At 41.5% G+C, this 26938-nt stretch overlaps 2 protein-coding genes across 12 annotated transcripts in view; one reads left to right on the top strand and one right to left on the bottom strand.

Annotated features, from left to right (window-relative positions):
• Positions 1 to 17053, top strand: part of B3GNTL1 (UDP-GlcNAc:betaGal beta-1,3-N-acetylglucosaminyltransferase like 1) — a 130003-nt gene extending 112950 nt beyond the window's left edge. For 6 of the 10 annotated variants that reach the window (XM_065647596.1, XM_065647597.1, XM_065647594.1 and 3 more), the window contains 4 exons: positions 1787 to 1855; positions 3479 to 3553; positions 8892 to 8980; positions 10384 to 13959. In XM_065647596.1, the coding sequence (XP_065503668.1) occupies positions 1787 to 1855; positions 3479 to 3553; positions 8892 to 8972 (225 nt within the window). In that variant the 3' untranslated portion in view covers positions 8973 to 8980; positions 10384 to 13959. Of the gene's footprint in view, positions 1 to 1786; positions 1856 to 3478; positions 3554 to 8291; positions 8420 to 8891; positions 8981 to 10383; positions 13960 to 14184; positions 14263 to 16971 lie in introns of those variants that run through there. The other 4 variants (XR_010607219.1, XR_010607218.1, XR_010607220.1 and 1 more) reach the window with 4 other exon arrangements.
• The window catches only part of TBCD (tubulin folding cofactor D), a 114261-nt gene continuing 97055 nt past the window's right edge, over positions 9733 to 26938 (bottom strand). Inside the window, exons 33-39 of one of the 2 annotated variants that reach the window (XM_065647586.1) lie at positions 24089 to 24210; positions 23111 to 23188; positions 17323 to 17412; positions 16307 to 16394; positions 14921 to 15030; positions 12091 to 12175; positions 9733 to 10113 (exon numbers count right to left, since the gene is read on the bottom strand). In XM_065647586.1, coding sequence (XP_065503658.1) covers positions 10099 to 10113; positions 12091 to 12175; positions 14921 to 15030; positions 16307 to 16394; positions 17323 to 17412; positions 23111 to 23188; positions 24089 to 24210 — 588 coding nt within the window. In that variant the 3' untranslated portion in view covers positions 9733 to 10098. Of the gene's footprint in view, positions 10114 to 12048; positions 12176 to 14920; positions 15031 to 16306; positions 16395 to 17322; positions 17413 to 23110; positions 23189 to 24088; positions 24211 to 26938 lie in introns of those variants that run through there. The other variant, XM_065647585.1, reaches the window with a different exon arrangement.

Raw genomic sequence — 26938 nt, 5'->3', positions numbered from 1 at the left:
CTGTTGGGGTGATAGCGAAGACATTATCCTGCTAAATTTTGTATATAATATCCTTAGCGCGATCCCTGGAACAGGATCATCCAAAGCCTGGATCTGCTGGCCTGTAATGTGATTCCTTTTAGTCATACAGCCCCAAAGTGAAAATGTAATGTTTCCTTAATGTTATGTTCTTTATTTCTTTGGGTGTCTGTTTTCCAGCAACCCATTTTCCCGGTATGAATGTCTGCTGCAAAGTGGTTCCAAGGACTATCCCTGCCCATGCCCCCAGTTCGTTACCTGTATTTTCCCCATTGACTTTGTGTGCTGGTGCTGTTTAGCCATATTGTAGTCCCTTGCTATTTTTGTTGGCATTCTCTTCCCATTGATGTTTGATGGAAGAACTGATATTATGGTATTTAAGGATTTGGTTAGAAAACTGTTCCATCAGATAGCAGAAATACCTCCAAAGTATTTTTGATGTAGAAGCACTTTTTCTGTTGTAAGAGAATGCAGCTCACTGTGGCCATGGCCTGAAAACACACGTATCAGTTCTGTTACTTTGCAGTTTTGCCCTGGCCTATAAAAGTGGCAATCTGTGGTGGGAGTGAAGTAGTAATAAAGAATATAAAAGTTCTGCTTTATGACACTGACGATCTTGTGTCAGAGTTGTCCTCCGCACAAATGGAATGAGGTCACTTTAGGTAAAAGAAAAGTATCTTAATCGCAGGAGGAAAACGTGAGAGAGAGATTTGTAGACACAGAACACAAGCCAGCGTTCTGCAGCCTTCTCTAACTTAATAAATTAATAAACAGCTGTTTGGCTTTTCAAATTTTCTCAGCAGTAAGTGGTGTTAATCGATTTTTAATGCAACAATTAAAAAGATAGGAAAACTGCTATCCGGCTTTCACCAGAATAATTGATTTCTACAAGACCTTAACTATCCTAACTGTTCTGCTTCAGTGTAAGAGTTCTGTGTAGATAATACAAATAGATCCAATGGAAGTCAGAGGAAAACATAGCTATGTTTATTTTAAAAAGTCTTCCAAAATGTTACTGGCAACCTAGTGGCTCAAAAATGAGGCCACTGTGTATTTTGAATTGCAGACATCTGCCAGCATATTTATGAGGAATGCAAATAAAAAACCATCTGAAATATTTGGCGTCTAGGGCTGCAAATAGTGCTTCCGTAACTAGAGTAAGAAATAACCAAAATCAAGCAGTAATTATATGTGTCTGAACACCAAATCTGCTGAACTTTTCAGTTGAAAAGTAGAAATTCCAAACCCACAGGATTTCCCAAACTTGGTGTGTCACGACCCAGAGCTGAGGCCGGTGTTACCAGAGCATCCGAAGCAGTAGTGCAGCTCTGGTCACCGTGGTGTTGGTGGTGGGTGGTTTGTTATGTGCTTGGGGTGGGCGGGAGGAGGAAGGTTTGGGTTGTCTCATTTCAGGTGTTCAGTGGAAGTGCCACAATGAGCAGCCCAGTCGCTGTTTGTACTTTGCTGAGGATGAAGCTGATGATCTCATAGATGTTTTCTGTTAAGCCGTCAGTAGCTTAGATCACCCGTTCTCACATTCATAAGAACATAACGTGCACATAGACAACTGCAAAACTTGCCCATCTCTTCAGGATACACGCAGAAAGGATTTAGTAAGCTTTTAAGCTCTGTAGGAGGCCCAGGGTGCGGTGCAATATTCCTGTGTTCATTCACATGCCTGTAGCGTTACTTGCACAGATACACTACAGCTGAAATATCCACTGGTAGCAAAGAACAGTATTGAAATGCTCTGCTTCTGTTTTCCCAGGTAGCTGCATTTTGTGATGTTGATGAAAAGAAAATAACAAAAGGATTCTACACTTACGAAGAATCTGAGGTTAGTTATAAGTACTCTAACATTCTTTACTGTGATCTGGAAGTATTCTGGGAAATGTGATGGAAGAATACATCGCTGATTTAAAATATTGTATAGCAACTCATTTTGGTAAGGAGGCCGTGACAGAAAACTAGATAGCTGGGGGTTGGTACTGGAGTGGGAACTGTGGAGCCACAACTATGGACCTCACACTCTCTGAAGTCAGTTTAGAAAGACAAAAATAAATATCCTCTGAAAGGATTCTGATGACGGGGTAAAACACAGCCTTCACTCCCAGCTTTTTGTTTTAGGTGTGAGTAGAATTTGGTTCATGATGGATAAAAGTCAAATGTCTATTAAAACAAAGGAAGCTTCACTGATTAATTGTAACTTGTCTGTATATTATAGTTACGCTGTATCTGAATAAGCTTTTGATAGGTTTCTTTGGACCCTAAAATTGCAGGCAGCAACATTTTTATTCCCTAGACAATGAAGGATGGTATCTAGATGGCAATAAACCGTACAGAAAAAAAACCATTGCCTTGTTGCAGTATTATTACATGGTAGCAATTAGCTCAAGACCTGGAGTAAAGTTTCATCCACATTCACTACAACAGTTGGTGAAGACACAGTTGTTAGTTTTGCTGGGCCCTGGATGGGACCCTGCGAGCGCTGTTTGCCGTTCCAGCCCGGCCGGTCTGGCTGTCACCGGCCTCAGCCACCGCTCCCACTGCTGTGTTCATAGTGGGTCTAGTGATCCTGTGGCTAAAGATGAGTCGATTCAGTTAGCTGATCTGGCAGAAAAGGAACCCTCAAAAGAAAAAGTTTTCCAGCAAGTTATCTTGTGAATCAAATTACCCTGAGGCTGCGTGATCCTTGTATCTGATGGGAGCAGGACTGAGCGAGGGGTGGGGGGAGATGCACCTCCTCAGATACAGCTTGTGGTTAGACGAGGGAAACTGAAATTAAATTCTGCACTGGGAAGCTCATGAGTGCTTTCAGCTGCATGAAAGCAGTCGGAGTTCAGGATTTTGACCTGGGGTACTGAGGACTCACTACCAGTGCTGTAACACTGGCAGCATAATTACGGAATCGCAGACTGGTTGGCATTGGAAGGGACCTCTGGAGATCACCTAGTTCAACCCACCTGCTAAAGCAGGGTCACCAGAGCAGGAATTATGACAGATCCTGTGCGTTTGTCTTCCCAACACACACCCATTCTCTTGAGATTAGTTGTAAAGAAGATTGTACTGCAGCCTGTTGTGAATCCTTAGAAAACTCTGCAGCTTGGATTCATAGTGAAGTCCCAGTTGGGCTTGGAGGTAAGGAAGTAAGTAAGAAGCAGTGGAGGGGAGGAGACCTTCTCCTTTCACCAGCAGAAAGCTCTTAATTCAGGTTTGGTGTAGTGTGAAACTTCATTCAGAGAAACACAATTGTAGTGAAAGATTCTGGTAAGAAAAGAAAGTCAGGGATGCTTGAACCGACTGGCAAAATAACAAGCAGAAGCATGTGACCAGTGGGACTGTTCAGCATGAGGTCTCAAAATATTTTTTTTTCCCCTTTTAGTGTTAAGTAGCTCCTGAAACTATGCTAACAAGTAACCCTGTGTGCCCCTCCACTGATGTCTGCTGCTTTTTCCTGCAGGAGAGACCAAAACCAAAAATTCCTATATGTCACTTCAGAGATGCAACTCCACCCTTCATTATCTGCGTGAAACTGGTGAGTAACACCTTCGGCCTCTGCTTTATGTGCAAAATCTGTATTTGCTCCTCGTGAAAATGAATTTCTATTTACTGTAAATAGCTTTTCCCAGAAGCTTTTACTACGTAATTGAATGGCCTTTTTATCAAATTGATTGTGCAGAGTATTTCAGGGATTTAAAATAGCAGTACTAAGTGAAGTAGTAAAGGAGCCTGGGTATGTTTTACCTTCTTGCCCAACAACATTATGTACACAAATGAGGATATACAGTCAGCCACCTGGCCTTATTTATTCCTAATATTTTGCAGCTCTAGGTATGGCAAAGGCTTTGTTTTTTAAAACAGACCTTAAAAGTCATTTTGTTTGTATCTGCCAATTTTGAAGCCTCTTCTGTGCCTGACTGTGGTAACTTTCTTGTTTCAACTGGTTTAATTGAACTAATAACATAACTAGAAGATGATAACCAGCAGTTATTTTGCTGTTACATTTAACATAGCAAAGCACAGTGTATGGGATAACACAGAAGTTTTAAAGCAAAATAGCAAATACATTCTAGTTGCAAATGCTAGTTAAAAAGGCTCTGACGGTAACTAAAAGCTGGAGCTACATAGAAACACCGACACTCTAGCGCTGTCCTAGATCTGCTCAAAGATCGATTAACTGAGTCTCATCTCATCTGGCACTGTTAACTTCACACTCCCAACTTTACAATCAACTCTGAGATCATAACTATGAATTGTAAAGCCAGACTGAAAGTACCTTGGGGCATTATCATGTGCTGTTGGTTGATAAACTCTTGGATAAGCCAGTAATATTACAACTAATTTAATTCTTCATACTACATATAATGGTGGGTGGAAGTCCCTAGACAAAACATCTGCACAACCTGTTACAAAGCACATTTAATTTGTGAAGCCCTTACAATGGGACTATTATACAACATCTTGCCTGAAAACTCCGGTCCATGACTTCAGTTGTGATTTCACTGTATTTTCCACTCATGGACACAGTTGTGATTTCACTCTATTTTCTGCTCTCAGCCACTGAGCATTTTCTATCACAGACCACTACAGGCCATAGTATCTTTTAAGTAATATATAGTATTGTCTTTGGAAATAAAATTTTACCTACTTGAAACAGTTTCAGAGTTAGTAAAGTTGCTTCTAAAAATCTGTCTCTGCAGCAGCTCACTTTTTAGGAGAATGTAAGGAAGTCAATAGCCATTTGTATAGAGCCAAATCTCTAGAAACTGCAGGCAAGTTCTGTCCTTGCCCCTCTCACTCGTGATTGAATTACACAGTTGGTGTTAAAAGAGCTGATGGCAAAACCACCTCAGTGCAGAGGTAAAGAATAGAACCACAGGACCATTTTGCTTGGAAGAGACCCTTGGAGGTCCAGCAGCGTTGTACACCGCGAAAACAAAACAGTGGCCACAGCAGAAAGTGCTGATACTAAACTTGCATAACAACATAGTGAAAGTCTGTAATGGAGCTTTTCTCTCTACTGTTTTTAAATATACTGATACCTGTTAATAATATGAACCTCACAGTACACCTGTGTTGTCATATTATTAGTTTAATATTATGAAGACAGAGAATCAGGTGGTTAGAAAAACCAATTTATAATAAAGAACTGAAACCAAATTTTTGTGCTAGTGGTACCCTGTTATCACCTGAGAAACCACAGACAATGTAAGAAAGCAATAAAACCCCTGATATATCTGTACCAAAGGGCAGGAAATGTAAAACTAGAGAAAAGGAATTAGAGGACCAAGGAATCAGAGCCAAGGCTGCTCAACCCTCCTGTTCTCTGCTATTGAGTTTTGCAGCTGATGTTGAAGATCATTTTGAGCAGCCTCTTCAGCCGTGGTCATACTTGCTGTATGTTATTGCTGTTTGGAGTCGTTGAAGCTGTCAGAACCCGTGAAATCCCCACCTTAATACAGCAAGGTTGTGGGTGGATTGAAATGGCCACAGTTTTCAGTAGTTTTGTGATGGAAATTAGTCTTCTGCCAAGACAAAACCCGCTGATAAACGTCCTGTGGTTTAAAACATTCAGGTATCCTGTCTGCAGCAGCTTTCAAGCTTCTAGACCTAACCACTAAAGGAAATGGTTTCTAAATGGGTTGAGAAGAGCAGAGTATTGAACTTTTTCATTCATCTGTGGTGATGATGTGCAGATCCGGGGTTAGTCTGCGCTGTATTTACAGATGGAGTTTGCCTTTCTGTGCAGCCCACTTGTGAAGGAACAGCTGAAAACAAAACTTCCCGCTTGCTTTTCTTTAATCACCATTTTCACATTTCCTCTTCCAACATGCTTCTTGAAACTGGGAACGTAGGAAAGAAGTAGGATGGGGATAAGTACATAAAATATTAAAATATTTAATTCTTAAAAAAAATAGTATTAAAATATTAAGACTGCACTGTTATCAAATCAAACTGTACAAAAAACATTGCTGTTCCGAGATGAAGTCCCAGGCTGATGTACGTCCGGGACATAAGATTGCTCTGCACACCTTTTGGGGGCTGTCCCTGTGCGTACCCTGGGGGCAAAACCAAAACTCCCGTGTTTGGGAGGCTACACATGACCTGGATTTTCGAACTATTTAGGGCAAGTAGCTTTACCCAGCTCTGTGTTTGAGGTCATGCAGGGAGCGAATGTACAAAAACACCTGTGCAGGTAAGGACGTTTGGTGTGTAGACAGCTGGCTCTGCAACTACAACCTTGCTCCATGTAGCATGGAACTGTTGGAAGTTTATGGAAGGCAGAATTAGCTGCAGATCCTCTTAGCTAATTTCTGCAACAAAAGTCATTACCAAATTCCTGAACAGCCCAGGCTTCCAAATTTAGCTTTATTATTTACCAGCATCAATTAATGAACATCCTTCTGAAGAAGAAAGTGTCCTGGGGCCTTATTATGTTTTGCTGTTAATGGTAGGGGATTATTTTTAGTTTTGATACAGACAAAAACCTGCGTGTTTATATGCAGCTCTAAGAGGGTGATTTTGAAGATCAGATATGTTTATTGAGTGGCTTGTTTGCAAAAAAAAACGGCTCTGCTGGCCATGTACTTGGAGCAGTGTTTGCTTATTTATTTTTTCAGGCAATTCCTCCCTTGCTGGCTTTGGCATTACTTTGTTACCTTATAAAAACATTTTGGAAAAGCAGCCATCCTGTGTGATCTTTGCTCAGTTTGCATTTTAAAATGGCTTCACAAAGGGCTGCAGCTGAAATTCTGCTCTGTGGGTGTGGGCCTGGGTAAGTTTTTGCTGAAGAGAATAAAATTGTGGCTTCAGCTCGTCACAATTGTGTGGCCGCCTGCAGCTCCACTTCACCTAAGGGTCTGCTCGGTGTATTTTTCTCTCGCTTTGAGGTAAAAGCAAAATGCTTAGAAATCATGTATTGTGCCCTGTTTTGGCATGGATTCCAAGTGCTTGAAACGAAAGGGATTTGTATTTTTCAGCCTCGGTAATTAAACTAGTTTGATTGTATAGAGTTTTCAGTAAATTTACTGTTAGAGCAGTTATTGTAAAACCCTGCCTTGCTGTCACCTCAGTCTTGTGCTCTGGGAACGAAAGATTTGTTTTTAACTCTCCTGCTTAATTTAGCATCTGGGCTCTTTTCTATGTATTTTTAAACCCTTCTTTAGACCAGGTTGATTTTTCAGCAAGCTAAATGCAACTGTTTCATCCCCTATGTGCTAACTCGGGTTTATGAAATCATTAATGGAGACTAAAGGTCGTAATCGGGGCCTGCATTTCTGAGCTGAATTCCCAGTTGACATGAGCGGTAAGTTTTGCAGATGGACCAGTTTGGGATCTTAACTGGATTGCAAAACTAGGACTCAGTCCTTCAAAGTATTAAATACCATCAAGCGTTCTTGGTTTCAAGAAGTTAAAAAACCAGTACTCAGCATCATTCACAATCAGGGCCTTATCGCTGAGAGGAGAAATGGTTTACCTGAGGTAGGTGGAGCCTTTGCTTAAGCAGCTCAGTGCCAGGGGCCCTTTCCTGCCCTGCTCCACACTATTCACTAGCTATTCTGATTCCTTTTTTATGGTTAATCAACATCAGAGCTCAATTATTAATTTTATGACTGGTGGTTATGGGTTTTGTTGAAGTTCTGGGTCAGGTTGTGTTGGCATTGCCAGTGAAAACAGAAGAACCTGGCAGGTCGGTGAGGATCATGCAGGAAAAAGGGGAATTAATCTGTGATCTTGAGGCACAGCACGCTGCTTTGGGCAAGAGGTCTGAAACATTCTCATGCCGTGTTTCCTTTCTGATAGAAATTCGGGCAGCAGAAACAATGCAGAGGCTTGGAGGAGACAGGTCAGCGTGTTTTGTTGTTGGAGTCCCCGCTGGCAGAGGTGGCCGCGTTCCTCAAGGCTTCCCCGCAAGCCTCAGATGCCCTGAGCAGGTTTCTGAGCAGCTCAGCTGGCCCGAGGCGAGCTGGGAGCCGGCCGTGCAGTCCTCCCCGGGACACACAAACCTTCGTCTCTGCACTCAGCTTCATTAAGGATCCCAGAGCAGTTTTTTGAGTCCTGCTATTCCAGCCAAAGTCTAGTGTTCCACCTCCTTTCAGTCCAGTTTCAGTTGGACTCTGTTCTTGTAACTTCCTGTCCTAAACACTCGCAGAACTGTTGGGCGTTGTTAAAACTTGGACTGTGCTGCTCTGGGCCAAGCAACGGAACACGAGCAATCTCTTCACCTGCCTCCTATAGTATTGTGAGCTTTAATTAATCTTTTTTTGTGATAGTCCTGAAGATCAGTACAGTGAAGGACTCTGGGAAGACCAAAGTAGAACTGCTGAGAAATGCTGAAGTTGGCATGTTTTCTTAATGACATCGCTGCCTTGCAAGATCGCTCACGGAGCCAACCTGCCAGGTGCCTGTTCAGATAGCGTAACTGCGGCTCTAAAGGAAACACCTTTAACTGTGCAAAATATTTCAGTTGCTGGATGAAAAGTTTGTTTCGGCAGACAAGCTAATAATTGTTCAAAATCTACAAAAAATCACTGTTTTGTCAAACTCATTCCCTTGCCTGTTCTCTGAAAACGCCTGCAGTAGAAAACAAAATGTTCAGTTATCTGCAGAGCTGCACTTAGTGCAGTCCTTGTGTTCTGCACAGCAGCACGAGAACGAGTCATCCAGTATCCCCCCGACATGTTAATTTAAACACTAATTTTTCAACATACACTTAGTTTTTGATTGGAAACAGTTCTGAGCCTTGGTTTATTTATGTTTAGTTCTGCAAATGGGACTTTGTTTTGTGGTCTGAAGAACCAAATTACCAAAACCTGTTACAACCTGAGATGAGTTTGTCTGGTTAATCTAATTCTCTTTTTCTTCCCTCCCAGGATTTGACAGGTGGGGCATTTGAAGCAAACCTGAGCATGCTGAACCTGCAGGAGGGGATGGATTATTACCACTTTAACTAAAAACCAAGGTAAGGCAGTGATATTGAATCTGTTATCCTCTGTGTGTAGGAAAACTGAAGTGTTCAGAGGTTTAGAATATTATTGTAGTTTGTGCTTCATTTAAATTAATCTTTGTGCTGAGTAACCCTGAGTTACTGAGTAAGATAGAAAGCTAAGGGAGGTCTCAGTTCCACCATGACAATGCTATTTGCTTACTTTCCTATTGCACATGACTTGTTTACCAAACTCAGTTTGTTAAATTGTATTTCCTTTCAAATTTTCATAGAGGTGTGTGTATATATAAAATTATATATACACACAGCCACTGTTCTACTTGAAGTGCTGGGAGAGTGGGATTTAATTATAACTATCAAATAACAGATTGTAATTAGAATATCGTATTGCCTGTGCACATACCGCCCCATCAGTTATTCTTGCTACAGATAACTGTTACAGCCATTTCATTTTGTAGTCAAGAAGATCTGGTCTGAACTCCTGGCGTGAGGCACTGAGTCACCTCAGTGTTCTTCGAGGGGAAAAAGTAACACTTCAGTCCTTAATGCTCATTAACTACAAACACATTTGCTTGAATTAGTTATAGAAAGAGCTATTAAAAGAGGCTTTGACTTTACCTGAAGTGAAACCTGCGTTTTTTGTTCAACTATGACACAAGAATGACGTTTACCCACAGAGATACTTTATGTTCAGGAAGATTTTCATTACCACTAAGTGTTGCCATGCTTAACTCTGAAAAACAATTATTTTAAGAGACTAATGCAGCAAGTCAGGTTTAATAGTTTATGTGTGTACAGCGAGCACAGGCTGGATGGCTCCATTCAGAGCTGCACAAGTGTAAATTGTTGATAAAACCCGGGCCAGTCGTGACAGACGCGTGGAGGGAAACGCCATCTTGTGGTTACAGAAAATGACTTTAAAAACTGAAAACGCGACGAGTCTTTGCTGCTTCATCTAGCTCATCTGCACAACACTTCACAACATCATCCCTGCCTGTTCTGTCACGCAGCGCGCGTGGCGGCTCACGCCGAGGATCCCGTTTGTCAGGATGCTGCAGCACAACCCCTTCCAGTCCTCATGGCACCTGGACCAGGAGCTTCAGTTCACAAAGCAGCAGCCGGTGCCTGGACATTCATTGTGCTGAACTCTGCAAGAGAGAAAAGGAACCACAGAGGTCACCTGGAGCAGCACCTATCACTGCTTTAACAGCACCCCAACCATGTAATTATGGAAACTAAATGGAGAAGAAAATACAGACATACGAAGCTGTAATATTTACAGTCCTTTGTAACACCTGAATTTTTAACTACCCTTAGCAAACTTTATTTGTGCAAGTTTTAAAGGAATTATAAGCGTTGATTTCACCTTTTCATAATGTTCTGCTTGGCTTCCTCTGTTGTTTCTCCTCTGTTCTCAGGACGTGTGAGCTCCTGAAGAGCAGAATGTTGTGCACTCCTGTGTGAGCACAAACTGGCTGCGAGTGGGAACATCTGGCCAGCTGTGAAAAGTCCTTCACCTTCAGCGTCACTCTTGGAGCGAACTCTAACAGAACTCTAACAGGTGTGGGCTTGACTCTTGCTAAACATCATACTAACTATTTCTTCATGTTGAAGGAGGAGGAAAAGGTGAAGTTCCCAATTGAGCCACATCACTTCCAGATTGCACATGATACAGGTGGTAACTATTCCATCTGAAATACCTGCGTGTGGATTTGGCTGATACAAACAAATAAGAAGTAGAGACAGTTGTCTCCGAACTTGTCAGGCTTCTCTTGGCCTCTAGTAATTAAAGAGTTGAAATAAGTTTGTCTTGTAACAATTTCATTTTGAACATAACATTTCTGTTAGTTGACTGAAAACCTCGAAAGAGCAATGCTCAGGTCAGCTTTTGCTGGAAAAACACCACCTTGAATGGGTGGGAGGTTTGGATTCTTGTTTTCCAAAATTACAAAAATGTTAGTCACAAGTTTCTTAAAATGTTTGTAAAAGCAAAAAACTGTAGACACCACGGTAAAAACTAGAAGATGAGTAAAGAAACTGCTGTGGGGACAGCAGAGTGTCTTTGAAGGTTATCATAGATGCCTTAAATATTAATCTTCTGACCAATTTTTACTTTTTAAAAAATATTTTTATATCAATGAACACTGAAAACATAGGAATCTGCTTACATTAGGAAGCATCTTCAGTGCAAAGGGTTATGAGAACATTCCCCAGAAGAACGGGCTGACCTCACAGACTGACATAATGTAAAAAATCCCAAAGAGCCAGTTGAAGAAGCCAAGATCACCTTTGGGTGCTCTGGAGGAGAAAAGACTTTCAGCCACAGATGCTGCAGCTGTTCTGAAATGGGACTGTGCAGGGCAACAAAGTAACGCTTTGCGTAATTCTAGCCATGAAAATAAACTTAATGGTGTTCAAATATTTTAATGAGAAAATGAAGGGAATGAAGATCTACTCTGTTAGGGAAAACTTAGGAAAGAAGATGGCACAGTCTGTCTGAATTTTAAAATAATTACAAAGGACAAAACTTTCTAGAACTATGAAAGCAGAACAATAAAAATTTTAAAAGCCAACAATAAGCTGATATACCACTGCTTTTAAGCTTAATTAGTTTATGGAATAGATCTTATACCTGTGATACTAAGGAAATTCTGTATTTCTGAAATATGGAGCAGATGGGCTATCTGCATTAAAAGGAAATGGGACCTACATCTGGATATGTTGTCTGTCTTTTTATGAACATATTGACTTTGAGATTCTATTCCTCCTCTCAGGCTGTGTTAGAATTCTGTGGCTTCCACAACCACATGATAATTTTGCTGTTGAAATTGATTGGGAAGTTTTTGTCCTCCTTCTTTCCCCCGAAAGGGCAGATGAGCAGTTCTGGAAACATCTGTCCTGTATTATTTCATTCATATCACACCGCAAGGCTGGAATGTTTGCAAGAACCACGACTGGAAGAGCCTGAGCCCGCAGTCCTCAGCAATTCCTGCTGCACCCTGATGTTCTCCTGAAGCGGGGAGGAAGGGCAGCGGTCGTGCAGGAGCACACAGCGCGTTTGGTGGCACAACTTGATCATGACTCTATTTTTTAAAGAGCCCCTCGGGCACATTGCTGTACTTTACCTTGGGCACCAGCTGCGGTTTGGGCACTTTCATCAGATCACAGAGACAGTTGCGTTTCTCTCTTACTACGGGCAATTCCGCTTCCCTGCAAGAGGAAATATTTTCCAGTTAATTCAAAAATTAAAATCTGAAGATGGCTACATGCATAGAACTTAAGCTGTCCATTTGATTATTAAATTACTCTGCATGGATATATACTTTCATGTACATTTCAATTTGCACAAGCTTTTGTTGTGTCACATTTTGAGAATAATGTTACATTTCTGTACCATCTTAAGCCAGATAAATTGTAAGTACTCGGCAGGTCTTCCAGAAGTGACAGTTACTAGGCAAATATCCAAAATTATTATTCTAGGCTTTTGTGTTCCAAACAAATAGCACTTATACAGCCCTTTTGACTAGAAGTTCTCTACATGTATAGCTCCTTTTTGGTTTAGAAAACTTCATATCGAGATTTTAAAAACACGTCACTGTATTTGGAGAACATTCTATGATCTATAGAAGCTTTCTCCTAAAATAGAAAATCCAGAACTAAGAATTGTGAGTCTTTTAAAAAGGTTCTGAAATAGCATGATGCCCAGGAGATAATTTCCTCAAGAACTGAGACTTACAAAAAGCCCTCAAATGCCAAAAATCCACACAGACAACGTTCTTTTCCATATTGTAAAAATCTACGCTAACTGGAATGCTGGGAGCCTGCTCCCATTGCTCACCAATTCAGTTGATTTCTTTTGTTTTCCTTAAGTAACAACTGTAAATAGGCTATGAAAAATTTAACTCTTAGCACAGATACAGAATCTAAAACTACTGAGAAAAAGCATAACGGGCAAGTTAGAAATAACCTGTTGTGTTTTTCTAGACACCTCGGACAATTTATCATATTTAATACTGGAACCTTTCCTGTAGCTAAACAAAAGTTATTAATCTGTTTAAACTCTGAATGGCACAATTGTAGGATAAACTCTGTATAGTTCCAACAAAGAACAAATATGCATATGCTACTAATTATTATCTTCCCCAAATATTAATTCTCATTTGGTTTCCTGTTGTTCATGCTTATTGTACTTCAGAATTTACTGAGGTTGTTTTAGCACTGGGAGAACTCAAGAATAACAAGCAGCTCCCTCTGACACTCAGCAATGCCTTCACTTATCTTCTTTTGTAAACAGTTCAAATCTACCAAGATAAAACAATTAAGTTTGAAGTAAACTAGCTCTTCATCTTTAATGTTAGCGCACTGGACCCATTGCAACAGGGAAATCGGAGCAAGCCCTGCACTGAGCCAGCCCAGGACAGGCAGGCAGTCACACCGGAGGAACCACAAGGTGAAAACTGAATATTTAGTTTTCTGAAATGGTTTTTAGAAAGTATTTTGCTTTGTTTTAGCAACCCACTTAGGAGCAGAGCTGTACCGCTGCTTTGTCTGTCACAGTTTGGTGTGCACCCCTTCTCGTTTTGGAATTGTAAACTTCCCTTTGTGACAGCAGTAATCTAATGCTACTCCATTGTTTCTATTAACAAAATCTTTGTGTAATGTCTGAGCAAGCCTGCTCTTCAATTCGGAGTCACATTTAACACAGTACTAAACATCACTATGTGGCTAAGCAAGTCATATTAACAACAGGCAGAATTGTTGATAACCAGTTCTTCAAATCTGAGACTATTGTTCTAATTTTGTACTGGAAAATTCAGAAAACCAGCAGGAGCCACCCCTTACAATGACAAGCTTAGTTTTCTTTTACCAAATATAAAGTCATTTAAGTTCAAGCACAGAAATAAACCAGAAAGTAAACAAAAGTTGAATAATGTAAGCATGCAGTTTTAAAACATGTAAACCACAACCTTAAGGTGTATTTGTTCTTTGAACATGTCTAGGTTAATTTTATTTCCATGAAATGTCAACGGAGACAATATATAATGACTAAATAAATTATATATTTTTAATACCTGTCTGTTCTCATGTATTAACTTTGACCACTGCTTGGGGCAGAGTTTGGGGCTACTAGAATCGTCTGTAGCAAGGAAAAACATTTAACATGGCAGCAAAACTAATCAACTAATTAGTATCTTAAAACTCTGTATTTCCTCAAATAGCCAAGGCATGCTGTCTTTTAGAAACTCTTCCAGGTGACCATAAGGTACAAGGCTAATATTTGCAGAAGAAGGAAAAGCAGCACCAAAATCCTGGGGAGTTTTCCCTCCTCCCATCCTTCCAAGGTGCCGTTCCCCCCGTGCTTGGAAGAAGCCAACATAGCATGTAAAAAAAATTATTACGTTATAGAAAAGTGGTTGTTTAATTTACGCAATCATATGCTTGGGAAACATCTACACTGTTCCAATTCAAAATATTTGCTTGAATACAAGGATATGCATTTTGAGCAATTACATTTCATGGAGGATTTCAGCTGTTCTGCCAATGGTGGTGTTTCCCAGCTTGCAGAGCTCCGTCCTCTCCCCGGATCCTGCCAGAGCTCAGAAACGCCAAGAAACTGTCTGTGCAGTTGAAGGTTGTTTGCGCAGCCCAGTCTCTGTTTCATGGACGTTTTCCAAGATCTCCTCCTTTTTTATGTCGTTAGAAAAATATGGATATTTTAGCTTATCTGCTGGTGATTTTATACCACTTCCAGTGGGACACTATTCTGGATATTTCTTTAGAACAGAAGAATTCTTTTCAGCAATGCTTTTCTGGCCTAGAAACAATAAAGAGCTAAAACAACGGGATCGTTTCTTACAGCTTCCTCGCCACCAGCTTGCAAAGACACGGACTTCAACTTCAGTGGTACAGAAATTATTTCCGTTCTTATTGCTGTCTGGCAACAACTTCACTTACCAGTTGGTATCGCTGAGGATGGTCAGAACCTCCTCCATGGTGGCAGGATCAACCACGTCGCTGTAGGTGATCAACATCTCGTAAACTTGACTGGCTGTTGTTTTCCGGATCTGAGGGGAAGAGGCAGAGGAGCTTTGAGCAAAGCGTCCCCAGTCCCGCGTGGCAGAGCCCGCTGCCGCGACTGGTTCCTCACACTGACAGTCACTTTATGGTGGGCACTGTTACACCACCTCAGCCCCATCCTTGTGCCAACAACCATTTGCTGCACCAAGGGACTTCGGTTCCGCACCTCAAGGAAATTCAGGCTACTACAATCGCTGTGTTTTCACTAAACTTTTGCAGGATTTCAGATTACGAAGGGCCACAGCTCTGGCCCTCACAGGGAATGAATTCACATGTTTGAGACTGGCCCAACTGGCGCATGTATTTTCTTGCAGTGCCTCACAGAGCCAAAGCCTGGCTCTAACTTGGGTTGCTGTAGGCCCACAAAACACATTTCCCATCTGGAGATCGTAAGAGTCAGCAAAACTTTAAAGAACTGTTTGGAGATAGACGACGATGTGAGTAACATGAGCTTTTTACACGGCAGTTTCCGGAAGCAGTTAATTTGCAAGTATTTTTCCCAGAGCACTGTTTAGTGCTGATGCTCCTGTGCGCACAGGAAAAGCCAGTTCGGCTGGTTGCTGAAGTACGAGGTGTAGAAAGATACTACGTGGAAGACGGGAAAATTGCAAATAATTCTAGTTTGGGGATTTTTTTTTTTTTTTTTTTTTTTCAAGGAAGCCTGATGATAACCAAAGGAAAGCAAAGAAATTATAGGGGTATTTCTGGAGTAGTAGTGCCAAATTTAATTGATCCATCTGTAGAAACAAAACATATTTATGATGTAAAATACCAATAAAACATGAAATTGAAATGGTGTCTCTTCAGTTCTTACATTGTGCCTTTCCTGCAAAGGATTCCTGATGTAGAAAGTACATACAACACGGAAACAGTTGGACTAAAAATCTTAAAAATCAAACTTTGCTGATTGCTGTATGATTTTACACTTAACAAAAAGTAATGGGTCAGTGTTGGAACAAACACTGTGGGTTTGCTCTGGTCAGAGACCCGTGTGTTCGAGCTGTTCTCAAGCCCTCTTGAGTTTTCACATTCTTTTTTACGTGCCCCTGCAATTACTCCTGGTTGTTTCCCCTACACGACTCTACTATAGCTGCAGGTTAACGGCTGCCTGTAGCAGTGGAGGTGCTGCTCCTCACTGACCAAGAAATAAAACCTAATATATACATTATATCCATTCAAGAGAATGCTGCTTTTGTGCACTTTTTTACTTGGAAAGTATTTTAAATAAAACTTCTGATAATATACATTGTCTTCAATACTTACTATAGGAAATGAATGGCAAAGAAGGAGAAACAACTGAAATAAAACTTTCTCTCTCAAGTCTCCTTGAAATTGAATCAGGCCACAAAACCTAGAAAACATAAGAAAAACCAAATAGATCTTGTGTGGGATTTGTGTGTGTTATAACTGCAAAAGTACATTTTGAGGCTCAGAATGAAGACGTAGGTCAGAAAAAAGGGCAGGAAGGGAAGCGCTTATCCCAGGAAATCTCGGTCCCCAGTGCTGTGGGGAAGCAAACGCGGAGGGAACGGTCCCGCGGGCTCCTGAGCTGCCGGGACCAACACGGTTCAGGGCGGCCGAGGCCTCTGCCCTGAAGCTCTGTGGGTGCAGCTCTCGCACGGGGGCCATGCACACGGTGCAGCCCAGTGAAAGACAGACACGGCAACTTCTCACTTCAGGTTTGCTTGCACTGTTAATATGGTGCCAATAAAACAATGAAAATTAAGTCAATAAAATCATTGCTTCACATTGTTATACCTGAATGATTTTCCCAGGTTTTTGCCAATGAACTTTTGTTCAGCTTTGCAATGCTTTGTCTTTTTTTCTCTGCTCACCCAGTATTGTGTTTCCTTACTGGTACATTTTTGTTTTGACTTTGCTGTCTGAACTGAGAGCTTTTACCCTAAAGCTGGATAATAATTTTGCAGGTGTTTTCAGCTCTTTTTAGTGCACACATAAGATCTAATCAGTTACGTGTAATCTGCATTGGCACCGAGTCAAGTTCTCTCCAAGCAAAAAGCAAATGATTCGCTGCATCTTTAAGAACGGCAACAACATTTTAGAAGCTGTTAAATTTTATCAGATCCTTTGCATGTTTGCACCCCAACCACCCAGAAATACATGAAACTATCACAACCTTATATTACGTGTGTTTGTGTGCATTTTTCATTTGAATTTCACATGAAACAGACCTGGCTGTTACATCTGGTATGTACTGTAGTTAAATGCTCTTCACTTTTTATAAGCAGAGAAAAGATGACTTGATTTCATCAACTTACACTCCTATGCTGGAGCGAAGCTTCCGGATGGCTTTGGATCTTTTGATCTCTTCTTTGCAAAGGGTGAATAACCTCACTGAAAAGGGGTGGCTGAAAACGGGAAAGAACAAAAAAGATGAGCAATAGATTTCAATAAAATTTCAAACACATTTAGTGATTGTAAAGATTCCAAATTAACGTTCATAGGAGAGGGAAGACACAGCGCACACACTCTGCTTGAGGTAGACCTTTGGTAAAGACACGGGTGAGTTTGGCCACCACCTTACTCGACCTTTTTTTAATTATTATTTCCTTTTTTACAGGGAAGAAATTTGTATTAATTGTTTCCATTGCTACTATACCTGTATGCTGAGGCCTGAATTTATCCAAAGAGATTCAGTAAATGCGTGATGCCACGGCTTATGTTTACAACAAAGCCACGTATGATCAGAGATACTATATCAGGAATTAAAATATTCTATAGCCAAATAAAAATTATTTAGTCTATGCATCACTGCGGTGCCTTGGTTGTTCCGTAAGTTCTTCAGCCAAACTTTATATAAAAGGAGATGAATGTTGTTCTTAAATCCTCAACCACTTCACAGCCCAAATTCCTTTAGCGACTCCAGACAACCTAATTAAACACAGGGCTTACAGTTCTGTTAAGCGTACAAGTCATGAAACCATCTTTAAATATATTTAGCGAATTCTTTTCTTTTTCCACACAGTCTGGGAAACGTGATTCTCACAGCTCTTTCCCAGACACTCATACAAACACAAGTGTTGTCAGCGTATTCCAAGGATCTATTAGAGAGAAGTAAAGAGGGAATATTGCTTTTATTTGAGTACAAATTATTTGATCTTTTACTGGCTACACTCAAAGCTGAAGTGCCATAGATGCAAAAGGAACTATTTCATATTTGTCTAGTAAGTGCAACTACTTCTAGACCACGTACTGTGGAAACCTCGCTGGATTGTGTATGTTAAGCTGAAAGCAAAAATCCTAACATCTATTTTCTGCTACCATGATTCAAAGCTGTGGATACAAACTACTCAAAAAGTTGTGTTGTGTAAACCACTGAAAACCAGAACATTAAAAACAAGAGGTTTGTAGGAGTGACAAGATGTTTTGTTAAGTTAATGCACCTTATTCTGTATAGTTTTCCAGGCAAGAGCTAGTGTGTTTAATTACTTTTAAAAAATCTTAACAAAATACTGACATGTACTGGCAAATATTGACTTGGTTAAAAAAGAAAAACGAACAACAAACCATGAAGCCAGTAAGCTAAAGAGTCAGCCTATGGCTGTCTCAATATTGTCCATAAAACCATACGAGAGTAAATAAAATTGCCGGGTATTTGATGTTGTTATTGAGGCTACGTAAGAGATTTTCAGAGCCGACAGCAGCTTTCAGGACCAAAGAGTCTGGAAGGGCTGATGTAAAACACCTCCATCGGGTGCTAAAGAGCGAGTTCTTTGCCACCCACTGCCCGCAGCCCCGTCAGCGCTGGTCCCGCTATCGTTAATTTTCAGCAGTATGATAAGCAGGAAAGTGCACACAGGAGACACACGATGGGAATGACAGACGTGCGTGAGTGAGGCTGTGTGTGTGTCTACGGACACTGATTTGTCTGGGTAGATGAGGGAAGAGCGTATCTGCTCTCTCAATATCAAGAGGAGGGATGTTTTTCTTACCTTGGTGAAACTTTTCTCCTCCCACCCCCAATTACACACAGACATTGAGCAGACAATTAATGGCAACAGCTGCAGTGCACGCCTGGCTTTCAGCACAGAGCAACAGCAACACAGCGAATTAGGTGAGATTTAAATTGGTTGAACAACATGGACATCGCTGAGAAGTAGAGCAACAAAGAGACCAATTGGAACGGCAGCATCTGGAATAAATTTAGTGCACGTAACCTTCTGTGCGGTACTTCTGTGCTTAAAACAGATGCACTTTCCTTTCTGTCATTTGCCGGGTTCACGTATGTAATAACTGAACCTACGTGTGATCTCAAATGACTCAAATAGCTTGGCCTCTTGAAAGGAAATTGAGAAAATTCCTTCTCCTGTGTGGGCGCGGTGCCAGCACAAACCGGCAGCATCTGGGGAAAAGGGATCAGTCTCAAGGCTTCACATGACGTAAACTGGGCACACGCGGTACTGCAAAACGGTGCCGGCTTATTCCTCCTGAAGGTGACCTGAGTTTCAACAGTTTAACTGACATCACCAGGACAGCCACCGCCTTGCTCTTTACTTTATGGTTTCTGAAGCAGTAGCTTAATATAATTGCTTTAAAAAACCCACAGGGGCATGTAATACATAGAAATCACTAGTTCGAGGTCAGTGGAGACACATATCATCTTAAAACACTGTAAGATCATCAGAAAAATATTCTACATGTACAAAACATTAATGCTTCCACTGAATATGTAAATTACATCCACATAAGAGAGAGAAACGCCACTTGTACTTATTGCTCCATCAAGCATTAGATCCTGAATTGTCATTCAAAGGCTGTTCTGTTCACGTGGTACTGTGAACATCGGCTCATCTACCGCACTTTCCAAGGCACGAGCAACTTATCTGAGCCCTTGGCAGCCTGACCATCCCCAGCGATCGCCCACCCGCCAGCCCAGCAGAACCAGCCCTGTGCCACGGGAGCCGTAACCACAAACAATTCTCCAGCGCCAGTTCTGCAAGTGGCTTCAGTTCACTCCTTTCTTCTCCCCGTCCCTTGTCTCACTGCCGGCAGGGAGCTCACAGTTACCACCATATTAAAGAGTAGCCACTCGTGAGTTTAAAAAAGCCCAATACGCTCTGCTTTATTTACAACAGCTCTGTTTCAAGCACAGTGCCCTTTGCCTCCATCAGCCTCTCTAATCAATTAGCACTCCCTACAGGATTATTAATACAGCTCCACAAATTCACCATGCACACTGAGATGAAATCGGGAGGTTTTGGGTTGTGCTACCGGAGAGAGGAAATCCCATTTCAGCTGAAACCAGCTGCCCCGTGGGGTGGGAGGGAACGCGGTGAACGGCCCTGCAGTCAGACCGGGGCTTCAGCCCAGCAGACACCTGCCAGAAAGAAATGGGTTTCCCCACACCCCGCCCTGCTTCCCTCCCTATTTTGGCACAATTTGTGAGCACGCAGCAGAACAGGCCGAGGAACCACCTCAAGCTGAATTTTACTGGACGAAGGGTATTTTTAACCAGGAACAGATCTCTCATGCCACTGACCGTGCAGCAATACAAACCATTCCTGCCAGTCCAGGGAGGGGAAATGCTCACGTGGGACATGCAGGTTTACACCAGCTTCAGGAACAGTCTGAAAAATGTCAGGCAGAGCTTTTCTTTTCATACTACAGATTCAAACTAAGCCAAGCACAACCAAGAAAAGCTGATTCTGATTATCTTTTGATTACCTCAGTGATACTAAAGCCGATTCATTTCAAACCCCACCGGCTGGGTATTTACCCTACACTTGGTTTCCCGGCTGGCAGGTTCAGGGGGCCCTGGCAGAGGAATGACCCACACGTGACAAATGAACCTCACTTCAAACACGGGCATGCACAGTGGGATAATGGAGGAGAAACACCCAGCGATCCGCTTGTCCTCCTGCACACAGATCGCAAGACCAGCTGTACAAAGAGTGTCAGAAACGCTGAAATTCATCTGCAGAACCACACCAGAGATGTTGAGCTACGTATTCTAAACTTTATGACCTCCATAGTGTGAAGAGGCAGGAAGATGCTGGGTGGGTTCCACCTCTGCAGGGCAGGAGTGACACCATGTGGCAATTTGCTTTAACAGGAGCACTGAGCTCCTAATGAATGTCAAACTAATTCAGCCGACAGCCATTAATCCTGTTTAAATTAAGCAGTATAGGCTATTACCTGTTCTGGACAGCTCATGTTTTATTAGAAAAAAGGGTCCAGAGTAGTGCACCCTATCTAGTGCACCATATCTAATTCAAACTTCAAAATACATTTACAAATGCTTTTTTTATAATGTGACAGTTGACTATTAAGCAGCTGGCGTGGGCATAAGCCTGATACCAGACACCCTACAGCCCAAGTTCCATCACTAAAACTCCACTGAGTGCAATGTGGCAAGAAATGAGGAAAGGAGATGAAATGGGAGCCAAACACCCCAAGGAACACTAATGTTTCATTCCCGGCTTCTCTGAAAAGTTGTTCATTTGCTACATGACAAGCAAGAAGCTCGCAGGAGAACAGACGCAACAGGAAGGTTGCTCACCAGCAGCAAGCCTGCTTTCTAAACATAACCGTGCCCCTCATCCCGCCTAATACAGGCAGACTTTATATGATTATCTCTCGACCACAACGTACCTATTTTACGAAAAACTGTCGCATGCGGGAAACTAAATTCTCTGTCCCTTTTCAGCTGTCTTCAAACTGTCCAGAGCTCTGGCCTTGCAGAGCTTTCGTACGGTAATGAGTTCTTGTGCTTCATGCCAACATTTCATTCCTTTGCCGTGAGAATGATCCACTGGACTGTATAATTATTATTTTACTGTTTTGGTTTCACCATCAAACTGGAAGCAAATAAATTTGGATCTGCTTAAAAATCTTTTCCCCCTCCTCCCGTAATCCCCCTGGATTTTATTTCGGGCCTTTTTAATCAAGCATCACAATGGCCCTGCAGGACTGAGCCTGAGCCTGCTCCGCAGGCGGCTCCGCAGTGATGCCTCCCCACGCTTTCTGTTTGACCTGGCATGTGGGAGACGCAGATTTACCTGGAATTTCCACCCATAATCTATCACCTTCCCCAGCAGGGAAGGCTGGAGCCTGTGTAGAAGTCCCACATCACTGGTACAATTACCAAACCAAACAAGTAACATGCATTCCAGCTGTGAATATCTGAGTCATTTGAAATTCCCATCCAAAACCAGACTGCCAATTTAAGAGAGATTATCTAAATACACACTTGAAAACAAGAGTAGACTCAGTTAAAGCTCTTAGAGTGATAAACGCTTTCCAAATTTATCTGCTGTGTGCAATTCTTGAATCAAGATTCCAAATCTAGTATACATGCTGGTAGGAGTCATGTTGTAATGTTCAGCAAATACCTGTAGATGCGCCAAGATGTTGCCTGTGAGCGTTTGTGGAATATATTTTAATATTACTGAAATTAAAATAATTTTCTTCTGAAACATCTGAAAAAAAAGCAGGATTTCACACTGGAATATCGTATTCATGTTGATCCATTCCTGAACTAAATACTTTCCAGAACTGAACTCAGTGTGGAAAAGCTGGGACATGTCTTCTTCAGTCTTCCTACTAGAATCTTAATTAATTTCTTTGGAGATATTCACTTTAACAAAAGCAGTGGGATTTTGGAAGCGATAGCTTGTAGACACACTATTTTGCAGCACCACAACAGGAGATGCCGTAGCTAAAGGCTCGCAGTAGAAGGAGGAACGCACTCCAAACAGCAGCGCGTGGGAAGCAGGAAAGCAAAGGAGCAGAAGGGAGCCGGCACTGGCCCGAGCCTGCCAGGTGAAACGTGCACTTTGAACTCGATTAACGTGCTGGTTGTTAAACAACGAACCAATAACCAACTTTTACAATGATATGAGAGGCGCAGATTTTATCAAGACCCTTCCAAGACTGTCTGGTCTGGAATTTATCACAGCTGCCCCACTTCAGGAAAATTAAAACATTATATCCACATACACACTTTAGAGCCCTATGAACCCACATCTAGAGAGCAGCGGTCAGCGTGAGATTTAAGAGGCCTGTTGCATGGTGGAAAATCAACAGAAAAGACTTTCAGCAACTTACTTCTCTTGCACGGTAAATATATCAAAACAGCCGTTTGCCAGCATTTGGTCCAGCATTGTCAGGAGAGGTACAGACACCCTGATGAAAGAAAATAATTTAACAATGTAAATACACTTCTTGGCATACGCATATACACTATTTTTAATTAGAAGCAAAGAAACAAACTTCCTCTCTACCTACACATATTTAAATTAGAACTCTAATTTACACAGAAGAGGGCTGCTTGATAACTTGTGTGTGTTGGCTAAATCATCCTGGTTGGCTGAGAGGGCGACGTTCCATTACAGCCAAAAGGAAAAACAGCTAATTAACAACATGCCTGGTTTGAACTTGCAGGGTCCTGAAAACACAATTAACAGTAGTAGAAAATATTAATTTATTTTCTAGTATATAAACAACATATTCCACAAAACGTATCAGAAGCTACACCACCTTCTCACTAGAGGTAATTACCAAATGAACCAACACACAATGGGTCAGCTGCATAACTATGGTCATGTTTACTGTTTCGACAGCTGAGACAAGAAACAAAATAAAACTGAAAACTCTATTAATAGTTGTGGGGTTTTTTCCCCTAAGGAGTGTTTTCTATTTTGCACATGTTTGATAAGTGAGGCTTAGAGAAATTAATCTCATTATGCAGAATGAGTCACCTTCACAAGAAAATGATACTTCAAGTATTTGTGAAAACACACTACCTGAAGGAAACGCAGGCTGGACTACATTGGAAAGTGTGCAACAATATATAATCCCTAACATTGCATGATATGAAAACTGGTGCTTATCACATTATGAACAATATTAAAATATAGTTCATGCAAAATATTCTACCAAAGGTTTTGCCAAAGGTGCTGCTGTACCAAACAGCTGCATTAAAGCAGACTGACATGGCTCAAGCCATACTAAAACAGATTTGCCAGACATCCAACTTCAAATAGTCCTGCTGTTAAAGATGAAAAAGCAAAAGAAAAACGTTACCGGTCATTCCGCAGGTTGTCCTCAAAGACCTTCAGCAATGTCTCACAAAAACTCTCCATAGCACTGGACTCATTCTGGATTTTCTTCATGTAGTCAAACAGGCTCTGGGCAGAGTATCTGAGCTGCAGGAGAAGGAACCTCGAGTGAACAAACACCGACGGCACAGGATTGTGTTACCCCTCGGTACCTGAGCCGCGCACCTGCATCATCACCGCCCTGCCAACCGCAGCCAAGTGTCGAATTCAGTATCAACATTTGACAGGAAGATGGTTATTTTACTGTCATTAATCCTTTTTCAAGGAAGGGTTTTTTTCTTTTTAAAGTTTAACCATTGTAGGAAAAAAAGACCACATTAAAGGTTCATTATTTTCTTTCTCTCAAAATAAAACATCCCCAAAGCACTGTGATTATCCTGCTTTACTTCAAATAGTAATATTGTTATGGCTCTGAAAGTTAAAGAATAAACAAGAAGTTCAAGAGGTAATATTTATTAAACAAGGCGATGTAGTTGAAAAATGCAGGCAAGCTCTTGGGCACACGGTGCAGGCCACACAAACCAGCAGTAAACTTGGGTTAAAAATTAAAAACAACTCAGAAATAATGACTCTTGGTTTGACTTTATTGTGTGAATCGGCCCGTTTGGGAAGATGGCAGAGGAGGTGTCAGAGCCCGTGGAAGCGGCCGCGGGGTCACAGCAGCTGGTCCACATCCAGCTCCCCGGGCAGGATCCCGCAGCAGGACCCAGGTGGAACTTCAGTTTCCAGGCTCATCTTTTAAAATATTGACTTCTCTTGAGGATGAGAAGAAAAATTTGTGGCTTTTTTGGTTACAGAAACTACCTCAAAGGAAAGTATCTCATCAAGGATTAACGTCATCAGATTTCTGAATTTTCCTGACTGCTGTGAAGAGCTCTGGGTCCTGCCGGGGCTTGTGGAATCGCGCAGGGAAGCGGGTGGGAGCTGGGGGGCGCCCCCCACCAGGAACCGGCGCACAGTGAAGGGGGCTGTGGGAGGGGTAGGTGCGAAGATCAGTTTTGAAGTACAAACTCCCTTCGGTTTTGGTTGCAAGTGTTAAATAATGATCTGTTGAGTCAAGAGGGCTGGAAGCAATAAGTAGCCTATACAGTCAGTGGGGATTTTCTTCCTGAAGCTCAGACATGGCTTGTTGATAGCTCATTCAAAGCTGCAGTCAGTTCCCTCAGAACATTGACCCTTTTATCAATAAAAGAAAAAATAGATCGGTATGAGAAGAGTCACCATTGTCCTCCTGAAAGCAAAAGAAAGGAATATCTATCTAAACATTTTATCTAATTTAGATTTTATATTAGTAACATTTATGGGTGCATCAGCACAGAAGAACAAGAAGCACATTATCCGTGAGTCTAACCTCTGAACTAGTTCTCAGAAGCTTTGGCTACTTCTAAACACCACGGCACAGCAACCCGCACCGCCTGGGAAGCAGCACAGTCTGCCAGGTTCACCGTTTGTTCAATAGGTAAACATACGGGGCAACACAGGAGCAGAAATATTTCTTTAAAAGGGTCCAGCAATTTAAAGATTTTTTTCAGTTATTCTGCAATTCAAAATGGTAATCGAATCTCAGTGAAAAATGTTTAAACATGTGTAAAAGCCAGCTGCGCTAAACCAAAATACTGAATTGAACTGAGTGTGGTTTTTTCATATGCCAAAGTACCGTTGGTGCGTTTCTCTGTATGGGAAGTATAAACAGCATCCTTCCACTGAAAGGTCTCTAGAGGATATATAAGGAAGACAGAGTTCCTGAAAATTTAAAACCCGCTTAATTCTTGTATACTACACTTTAAAACAATCGTGCATTTAAGATCATTACAAATAAAGAATAATTTTTTTTCTTAATACCTTACAATAGCAGAGATCAATTATAAGCAGAAAACAGGTCACAGCCGAGCCAAGTCTCAGGAAAAGATCTTATAACATGTATGGTTAACCATGTAATTTTCTCCCCTAATTCTTTTGTCTTTTAAACTACATGCAGATCTCACACCATTTTTTGAAGAAACCTTAATTACTCAGTGCTTTTCCTGGAGATTCAAATGACTGAAAAGGCAAGAACGGGCATGAAATAAAGGGCAGCACAGCTACACTTAGACGTTCCAAAGCCGTGCAAAACCAAGACAGAGTAGCAGGATAATCAGAAAAAACGTATAATGAAGACAGCACTTCTTCATTAGCAAGTAATGAAACAAAATGAAAGTACAGGTGTGGATGAACCATCAGCTAGCTGCTCAGGAGATTGAAAACTGGGATGATTTTCAAATAGCACAGACCATACAAACTTTACTGGAAGAACCTCTAACATAACAAGATAGCGTTACATGACCAGGTTAAATCCGTATTTCTCCTCAGGTGAACACTCCTTTTCTCCAGATAACCTATGAGGACAGTATCTGAGCTCTAACCTTAACTGCTCATGAGTATTTGCAGAGAAGAACATTTCCAAGTTTCTTCCTCATCTCTGCAGAACACAGAATTCATACTCTATCAAAGGTGCGACATTTACCTTTCCCTGGGGTTGTATGAGGACCGAGAAAGGAAATTAGGAAGTTAATGGGTTGGAACTGGGACAACTTTGGATAAGAATTTAAGAGGAGGCCTGAGAATGACCTTGTTCTTATTAAACACAGTAAAAATTAGGTACAAAGATGCCCAATCCACCTCAGGGCTCTGATTCTTTGCAGTTCTATCTTGGACAGAGCAAATAAAAGTCAGTGGGGCAGGATGAGAAAGGAAGAGCCTGTGCTGAAGATGTTCGGCAGATCAACAAACCCTAACAGGGGTCAGTCTGCTCAGAGCCCTTGGAATCTTAACAGAA

This window comes from Caloenas nicobarica, chromosome 18 (assembly GCF_036013445.1).
Source record: "Caloenas nicobarica isolate bCalNic1 chromosome 18, bCalNic1.hap1, whole genome shotgun sequence".
NCBI lineage: Eukaryota > Metazoa > Chordata > Aves > Columbiformes > Columbidae > Caloenas > Caloenas nicobarica.
The sequence above is the reverse complement of the archived record's forward strand: the minus strand, read 5'-3'. Positions and strand labels throughout refer to the sequence as shown.